General features: G+C 45.0%; 1 protein-coding gene across 1 annotated transcript in view; it reads right to left on the bottom strand.

The window, feature by feature from the left end:
• Positions 1-1,939: 1,939 nt before the first annotated feature.
• Positions 1,940-9,542, bottom strand: part of LOC138567390 (actin, cytoskeletal 3-like) — a 510,127-nt gene continuing 502,524 nt past the window's right edge. The window contains exons 3-5 of the mRNA XM_069645554.1: positions 5,627-5,755; positions 3,669-3,859; positions 1,940-2,603 (exon numbers count right to left, since the gene is read on the bottom strand). Coding sequence (XP_069501655.1) covers positions 2,541-2,603; positions 3,669-3,859; positions 5,627-5,633 — 261 coding nt within the window. The 5' untranslated portion in view covers positions 5,634-5,755 and the 3' untranslated portion in view covers positions 1,940-2,540. The remainder of the gene's footprint in view (positions 2,604-3,668; positions 3,860-5,626; positions 5,756-9,542) is intronic.

The following is a 9,542-nucleotide window of genomic DNA, read 5'->3' as shown; positions in this document are numbered from 1 at the left end:
GCATCGACTGCCAGGAGCTCCCGGACTAGCAGTTGTGCTGTGGTCACACAGCGGAACAGTGGCCTGGGGGCACCCAGCTTACACATGCTGATCTGGGAGCACCCAGATCAGCAGGGCGGCAGGACCGTGGTAACACAATGTCAGCCTGTAGGCCCAACAAATGAGACGCAGAGACAGAAGTGCCATGACATGGAGTCTGCCGCCGCTCTGAGGCGCGTGCGTGCAGAGGATCCTTTTATTCACAGTCAGTCATGACGTTGTCATGACATATCCTTAAAGGAGCAAAACCACAGCACAGATGGTAGAATTCATCCAACATGAGGGCCAATGCGATGGAAGTTCTTACAGCACCTCAGAAGGCATTCAGTTCTCGCAATTCTCAAATGTATTACACACCACCCACGCCAAGGCAAAGAGGCTTCACATATCTTCAACATTAAGACTTCCGGGAAATCAATCCTCTGACTTGCATCTTAATGCAGTTAAAATATTATCTAAACCCTTCTTGGCCTGAAGTATTTATCTACATCAGAAGGGAAATAGAATGGCAGTCAAACCAGCCCTCGCAAAACATACTCTGTCTCTATCAATGCTAAAGTGTACAGCAAACCAGTCTCAGGTTTGACAGGTTGATCAATTACAGTGTCTATACAACTAGCCCCACTAGCCCACTCCTCACCGGATGAATCTGTTGGAGACGCAGTAGATTCGTCTGTAGAACTTTCCTTCTTCTTTTCTCTCCAGGTGGTTCTTGTGGACTTGGTTTCGATCTTGCTCTTGGATTTGAAGAGAGAAGGACGGGCTCGCCTAGAGTCCACTTTGCCAAAGAGGCTATGTGCCCGGCAGCGGGGACTCCAGGGAGCCCACCCCAAACCAGGGAAAAAACTGGATGAAAAAACCCTGGTAGATCTTGATATGGATGGTAGCTGATGCAGTCCGTAGATAAATCCAATAAGAGTGAAGGCGAGAGTAGTATTGCCTACAAGTACCAGAATGCACTGGTTGTTGTCGTAGTAGGCGGTTGCTTGTTGTCCGGGTAGAGGTCCAGCTGGCGAGCGGTAAACACACGGAGATAATGGAACACAAGGAAAGGACCGTGTTTCAGGAACACACAGCTCTGACGGTAGACACCGCTCACAGAAAACAATGAAAGCTGGGGAACCGCCCAGCTTGGAGAGAGTACAGCAGTAGCAAGAAGGGCTGAGAGAGAGGCAAACAGGTTACGGCGACAGATGCTGCGCAAGTGGAGAGGTAAGTAGACCAGAACGGAAGGAGGCAAGGAGCCGTTCGAGTGGGAAGCAAAATCCACTAGCAAACGACAAACAAGGTAAGCAGAAACCGGGGAGGGAACACAAGAGGGAGCGTAAGCAAACTTACTCGCGGGTACAAAGTAAGGAAGTTGCAACGCACAGGTGCTTCTCATCTGCTGGTCTTTAAGGCGGCTAATACAGGAAGACTAGAACACGCTGTGCGTTGTATGGAATAAATAATTTCTTCTTCCATATCGACCATCTCCTCCATACTTTCCATGGGCGATATGTGACAACCAGGGAGAGCTTAAGCTAGCCTTCATCCTCAAACATAGTCGCCCTGGTGAACCAGGGTATTAAAATATGATAGTAGGGTTACCATACTTGCTTGCAGCAAGTATCCCATTGTTGCAACTAGCCCAATCAAAGCACATAGGTAGGTAGTGGCAACTAGGAAATCATGAGGGTTGGTGCTACATTAAGGCAATTCTAGGCAGCTGCCTATTGTGCCACCAACATAGAGATGTTGGCCCTAATACATTACATCTGCCCCCATTTTAAGAGCGGGCCAGCAGCATAATGGCACTCCATCTGTGGCAGCACCTTCTTCCAGCCACCCTGGCAAGCATGATACCATGCACTGCCATAAAGGCCCCTCCACGTCCAGATAGTGAACCATCCACATAGGATTGAATTAAGACTTGCTCTTTTTTTAATGTGTGCACATTATCTGAATGTCCTTCATTTAAAGGTACAAGTAGCCCTCCCTCACCACATAATGGCACTACATCACATTGATGTAAACCCGTCACACACCTAATCGGGATCCTGCATTATCATGCCAAAGGCCCAAAATGTAATATGAAGGGTATGTGTTTTAAGGTGGAATATACAAAGACGTTTTGCATCACATAACTTCACATACAAGCAATATTATCTACAAATATAATTTAGGTACAACCCCCCCCTTGGAAGGAACTCTGTAACCTTCACAGACTCGTGTGATGTCCTATAGCAATGCAATATGAAATGCCAAAGTAGGATCCTATCCTTCATGATTTGTAGGAATTCAGAAAATTGTGTTTATCCTTTTCGGGGTACAGTTTTCAATCCTGAGTCACACACACCAAAGACCAATTCTTAAAATCCATGGCTCTTCTGGGTTCTCTTTGCAAAGTTTTGTTTGTCAAAGCAGCAGCGACAGTGAAATTTGGAACGATGATGGTGGACAATAGATGAGCCTGACTCCTCGTACTCCCGCTTGCTGATCCACATCTGCTGAAAGGTGGACTAGGACGCCAGGACGGATCCACCAATCCAGACACAGACCTTGCGATCAGGTGGGGCAATGACCTACGCAGAAGACACATGTAAGATTAAAACAGTTTAGCATGATATAGAAAGCGCATGCTACAGAAATAGGTTACTGTGTGACCTTTCAACAGATACCATAGAGTAGCGATCCTCGAACATGAAGCGCACTTTTACATCATGTTATAAAAGTCACACGCTAGCCAAAATATTCCTACTAATATATGTTGCGATTAGGTTTTCTGATATCTGAAAATATGGTAGTTCTTTCAATTTATAAAAACAATCTTTAATTAATCATATTTTTTAAAGTAACTTAAACAATCTGTGTTATTGTACTTATAGGACAGACGACTAACCAACTCCCGTAGATGCTTTCATTATTATCCTAAAACTGGTAGAGAATGTACAAACATAAATATATAAATTACAATAGAAAATCTTACCAACGTGTATATATTTGGAGGACTTTTGGTCAAAGGAACCCATAACAGCACTTAGACATTTTATGAAAATGTGCTAAATATAAAATGACTATATTTCATATAATTGTTTGTATACACTTTGCATTATTATACCTTTGAGAATTGTATCTTTGTCGACATAGGCAAATAATATGCATGCATTTACTGTATTGAATGCTATGAATTTATGAAATAATTTGAAAGTATATTGTATATTTTTGTTATTAAATGTAAACAATTACACGGACATTCTATGGCTAATGTTTTGGTTCCATTGGGAGTGAAACACGGTTCCCACATTTTCTTTGTGGGACAATAATTGCAAAACATTCCTACTAATCACAGCCCTAACCACCTGCCATAAACTGTTTATCAGGACCTTTCCCCATGGCCTAGGTAGGGGATGCGGTTTTGTGCTCACCCCCGCACTGAAATATGCTGTTTATCATGGTGATTTTCATTACAACCAACTGTTCATGCACACTTTACGGAGACAATTCCATGCACTGCCTGCACCCCAGTAAACTAGTATGTTGAAAAAATAGGAGTTTGCCATTGAGGTGGAAGAAGTACCTACCATCAGGCATCTACCTCTAGGCACGGGCCCATCAGGGTCATTGACTGCATTACACAATTGACTCACCTTAACTTTCATTGTGCTGGGGGTCAGAGCAGTTATCTCTTTCTCCATTCGGTCTGCAATTCCTCGACACATTGTGTTACCACCAGACAACACAGTGCTTACATGCAGAAGTGGGCGGATTTCGACATCACACAGCTTGATAAGCTTGATAGCGTTAACTATGGTTCCATGAATACCACATGAGTCCACACCTGTTTTAAATCAAAAACAAGTTTAATTCCTATGTATAACATGCTTTTTGGATGTCTGCACTGGGAAATGAACGTGAGCATAATGTTGCAGCTATTTCATCCTCTCACCCAAATTGTTAGGTTGTCTGAATCAGTATGTGTGCTTCAATGTTACAATGAATTACCTAGATGGGAGTTGTGAGAAACCAGAAGGCATCTCACCCACTAGTCGCCTGGGATCTGTCATCCAGGTGGCCAGGAGACAGCCATCGCTTTTGGATCCAGTTCCTGGGGGTAGACCAGTGCGGGAGGATCACCTGGGTGAGGGGTCTTTGGGGTGTGGGACACCGGATGGTGAGACGCAGTATCCCCTTCCCTGTAACACCTTTAGCCCATTCTACTCGGTAGGATATTTAGGAACTCTACCCCTCCCCCTTTTTACAACACAAACACTTTCTCACTGACAGCCTGCTCTGGGAGAAAACAGACTAACACCTGAGCTGTGGACCTGACATGTCCCAATACTATGGTCAGGCGAGGTCAGGCCTTTGACACAGTGGGCTGGCACTGCATGGGTGCTCAATCGAAGGTCTCGATAAGGCACGCGCTGAGAAGTGATAAAAGTAGATAACGTTGGTGCAAGCCCGGCAGAGGGAGATCAATTGAGTACATGTGAATCGTAGTGGTCCTACGACGGGTCAAGTCAAAGCCCGTGCACAGTCGAAAGTCTTTGATTTCGATGAAGTAGAGAAGGTTTGGAAAAGTACATAGATTTCATCCGAGCCCGACAGAGGGAGATCAATTGAAAGCTTTGTATTAAAGTGGGTCTGAGCCAGGCAGAGGGGGGCACGGGATCAATCGAAAATCACCCAAGAAGGTGTACATGAGAATCCAAAGGAAAAAGTAACTTTTGAATTTTTGTTTGTTGCACCAGGCCCCCTGAAGTGAGAGACTTTGAATTGCAAAGAGACTTTGACATAGAAGGCCCTGACACTGAGATTTGAACTGCATCCTCGTGCTAGAGAAGCCAGAGACTGTGCTAAGCTCGAGTGTGCCGTTTTATTTTGACAAAACACTACTAGGACTGCGTTATTATTATTTGATGGTCGTAGCTTGCTGCCATCTTTAGATTTTGGATTAGATAGGTGTTTTTCAAACCCAGTTGAAGTTCAATAAACACCCTTCAACTGTGATCCCTTGTGTCCGTCTTACTGTTTGATACCATGCCTTCCTTACAGAGTGCACAGCAATACATTCCTGAACACTCTAGGATTCACTTGAAATTAATTTAGTAATACTTCTGGTGCACTTTGGTGTTTCCCCTGGTCCAATGGGAAGCAAACAACTATAACACATAAGCAAGACTCGTTGCCATAACGAGTAACCCAAATGCACTCTAATAGGGAATGAATCCCCTTCAAACCAGCCTATTTGGTGTTAGGGATAGAAACATGTTGGGCATTATAAATGTGGATACATGAATTGGATCAATGTACAATTATTTTTTGTCCTATTTTGTCTTTGTATTATTTTGTTTTTAACCTGTTGCGTTAGTAATGTGTAGATGTATCTGATGCTCTGATATTTGTTGTTGTAAACTAACTGGTGGGTGTTCTTAGACAAATGTTTTCATAGTAATGTTTTACATTTGCACTATGTTGAATTAAGATAAGAAATTAAATTGAATTTGATATTGAGATTTTAGGTACGGACTACTGGGTAAATTTTTCTGGACTGAACAGTAGAAAGAAAGACAAGTTAGTCACTAGAGAAATTAGAGTTCTTTACCTGTCATCTTGGGTATCCCACGATTGATGGGAAGACAGTGCGAGGAGATTCATCTCCAGCGAAGCCGGCCTTGCTTATAGAGGATCCGTTATCAAAAACCAGTGTGGCAATATCGTCATCTATGTTGATCTGTACAAAAAGAAAATAGAACTGGTTTCGTGATTGTTACCAACTTAAAGAAGCACCATCCTGACCACTTCCTTGAACAAGGAAATAAGCACTGTGGGCCACCTCCTTAAAACTATTTTTGGCGCAAATGGTGTTAGGGACCGGCAGCATCGCATGATTTTTGCCGCAAAAGGTGTGCAATATTGTAAAAGGGCATTTGAATGTGTGCATTACACCCCATTTACACATTTGAGCAAACCAGAGGTTATTTCTGCATATTCTACAGCGCATTCCATTTACACAAAGAAATTCTCAGAAAACAAAGCTAGCCCACACCCACTGTTTGGGACAGGCACAGGGGGATATAAAACGCAGGGAAGGGTCATTTTCGAACTTCTCCTACTATTGGGAACCAATCTATCTCACTTGCATGTCTATCCTTCAGACAAAGATAGACATTATTTTGTTTGGTGTGACATATTTCACAGTGGATGGCACTTTATGGGCCTGTCACTACGCAATGCACAGCCGGCAGCCTGTCATACACGATCTTGACACTAACATAGGGTTAGTCTATGTTGATGGCAAAGGAGTTAGCCGTCTTCTTTGTTTTTTACTGGCACACAGCCCGTGAAATTGCACGTGTCACCTTTGCCTTTCCGACATGTCTCCGAGCCCCCACCCCCAGCTCATGAAAAACAACAGGCGGGCTACACTTTCACAACATCATCATTCTTTCAATGATGTTTGAGTGAGAAAAGGGAAAACTGGCAAATCACTGGCCCTCATTCCGACTGTGGCGGCCATGGAATTAACGGTGCCGGTAAGGGGCCGGCACCGTTCATTCCGGGCCGCCACATTACGAGTTCTGCAGCGGATACCCCTCTGTACGCCTGGCCAGACAACACGTGCAGAGCAGGACCCGCTAGCAGTACAGGATGCTAACAACGGGCGCGTCATTAACGGGCCTGTTGTTAGCATCCTCCCCATTCCCATTGAGCCCTATAAGGGCTCAATGGGAATGGGGACGTACCGGGTCCGGGTCCTGCGAAAGGGAATTACCGGGCCCTCCAAGGTCGGAATGGCCCGGTAAGTCCCCTTTTGCGGGACACAGACACGAGTTTGGGGGTAGCCATGCCGCTAAAAACGCCATGGCTACCTCCAAACTCGTAATGAGGCCCACCCTATTTTTTGCAGTTTTGGATTGGCAAAGAGATTAAAAGTAGGGTGGTTCGATGCAGACCTGTTTAGTCCTTTTTGCCTGAAAGCGTCTTACGGCTATTTTTTAGGCTCACCTTCGAGTATAATGGCTAGTGGTCCAGCTGGGGCAGCAGCTGGCAAGGGTAACTCAGCTGGTCACTGGACCTCATTACAAGTACGGCGGTAACCGTGCCGGTAAAACCCGCAGGTTGCTGCCGGACTTGTACATTGTACCAGCGCCTGGCTTGCCGGGAACACCGGGGCATTACAACCCCGGCGGTCTGGGAAGTCAGGTGCCGGTAAAATGTTGTGCCCCGTTCCCATAGAGTCCCATAGGAGTCTATGGGAGTGGGGAACACGGAATCACCGCCGGTGCTTCCGTGAAAGTCTGCCTACTGTGGCCCCTGTGCCCGGCAGGGCCAGACCTGTTGGGCACAGCGGCTCCGGCAGGTAGACTTGTACTTTGCCGGTCTGGAAACAACGGTGCCGGTAAGCTTACCGGCACCATTGGTTCTTGATCGGCAAAGTTGTAATGAGGCCCACTGTCTGCCTTCAAGAACATGAACATGGCAGGAGCTTGAGAAGGAGAGGAAGCTAATGGCGAGCAGGAATGGCTGGGGAGAGGTGAACCCTCCAAGAGATTTCCAAGAGTAAGTAGCCACATCCTGGATCTCCTGTAAGCACGGTGTGAGATACGCTGGCATGCCTGTAGGGCAGGGGTCTGCAACCTGACACTCTCCAGATGTTTTGGACTACAACTCCAATGATCCTTCACCATTGACTAGTGCGGCTATGGTTGATGAGAGGTGTAGTCCAAAAAATCTGGAGAGCCAAAGATTGCCATAGTCTAGGCATGAAGATACAGTGGCAGTCCTTCCTGACAAACTCTATGATTCACTCACATTTGAAGGGACCAATCCTCAGGCACTTCACCCATTTGAAACTTGAATTAGAATTCACGCTCCTCTATGGCAGTCAGTGCAGGGTGCACATCAACCTTAAAGCCCAGGTTTGAGTTTATGGACATGGGGCATGCGCTAAAATGCGGCTCAAATGTCCTACTTGACAATTTTTCACTGTGGCTCCAACAGCCTCCGTTTTGTTCATATTACGTTTTACCCCTTACAGTGCACCCACAGGCAAGTGGCAACCAAATGAGAGCAAAACCTTACGCCAACGACTCTGTATTCCCAGCCAGCCTTAGCGGTATCATGATATCTCCAGCTTTCATATGAACCTGAACTCAAAGCCTTTAGTCCCATGAGCCAGTAGACAAATGTATAGGAAATGTATAGGCTGAAGACGATTGGTAACTGCAACATTCTGCTAAAATGTGATTAGTCAAATAAAGATTGGCAAAGCCAATGCATTCATGTCTCTGCCCCATAAGGAACATGGCCAGATCAAAGAACATGGCTGATCATCACGTGACAATTATTACATGAGCTGGTTGCCTCTGCGGGCTGATTAAGTGCTTCTGTAATAGACAATTCTCTAAGGATGTCTGTGCACCCTGCTTCGCCCCTTCTTCTAAAATTCAGAGCATCACCTATTCCGGTGAAAAGTAAACAATGGAGGGACAGTGAAAAGTAAACAATGGAGGGACAGATGCTGTGGCCACTTTATCCTCACATCCAAAATCTGAGGTTGTCCAAATGAGTATATGGTTACCAACGCTTATTGCCTCATCACGAGTTGGGCGGTATCCCGGTGGTATTCCTGCTGGGATACTGCCCGGGCTAATAGCGCTACCGCCGCCCGGTCTGGCGCTATTAGCGCCGGATCATGGTTATGGCGGAACGGTCCTTCCCCATTTCCCATTGCGCCCATTTGGAAATTCCCCATTTCCCATTGGACCCAATGGGGAATTTTCGGCGTGATTACCGTCGGCAGTATTACCATGGGGTAATAGCACCGAAAATCAGCAAATTCCCACCGGATTTCTCCCCAGCTCAGAGCTGGGGGTAAATATTGCCAAACCCGTGATTCGGCAGACCCTTAAATGAAGCGCTAATAGCAATACCACAGCATTTAAGGGTTACCGCCCAACTCGTGATGACCCCCTTTGAGTGTTAGGCAAAATGAAATGAGCACCAAATCCAGTGTGCATTATGCAATTAGTGCGTTAGAATACAATCTTTTATCACGAACATTAGTCAACTAAAAAAGATTTGTGATATGTTTTATGTTCCCAAAATGCTCTTTGTGTGTGCAAAGCAGGTAGGGACCTGCATTGGTGCTATTTGTTGCCTTGTCCTTCCTTATAGCGGTATAGAGTATAATAGGAAATCATTTATATGCTTATTAAAAGGTTTTGAAAATGTGCTTATCTCAGTAAGATATATGTAACATTCTTATTAGGAATACAATTTATACTGGAAGGGACCATTCTAAATGAACAGTGTCCAATTTTAAAAATGTTAAAAAGAGTCAGTTCGCAATGTCCGTACAATTCAATACTATCCTTTTTTAATAGCTTTTTTTGCTGCAATTTCACACCATTTTGTCTCTCTAAATGTCCTCCTTCTTGGAAATGGCTTCACTTATATTAAAACGAATGATCTATTCCTTCTGTGAACACCAAGACAACATTTCATTTTGTGTACTG

This window comes from Ambystoma mexicanum, chromosome 2p, assembly GCF_040938575.1.
Source record: "Ambystoma mexicanum isolate Mex_15411 chromosome 2p, UKY_AmexF1_1, whole genome shotgun sequence".
NCBI classification, from domain to species: domain Eukaryota; kingdom Metazoa; phylum Chordata; class Amphibia; order Caudata; family Ambystomatidae; genus Ambystoma; species Ambystoma mexicanum.
The sequence above is the reverse complement of the archived record's forward strand: the minus strand, read 5'-3'. Positions and strand labels throughout refer to the sequence as shown.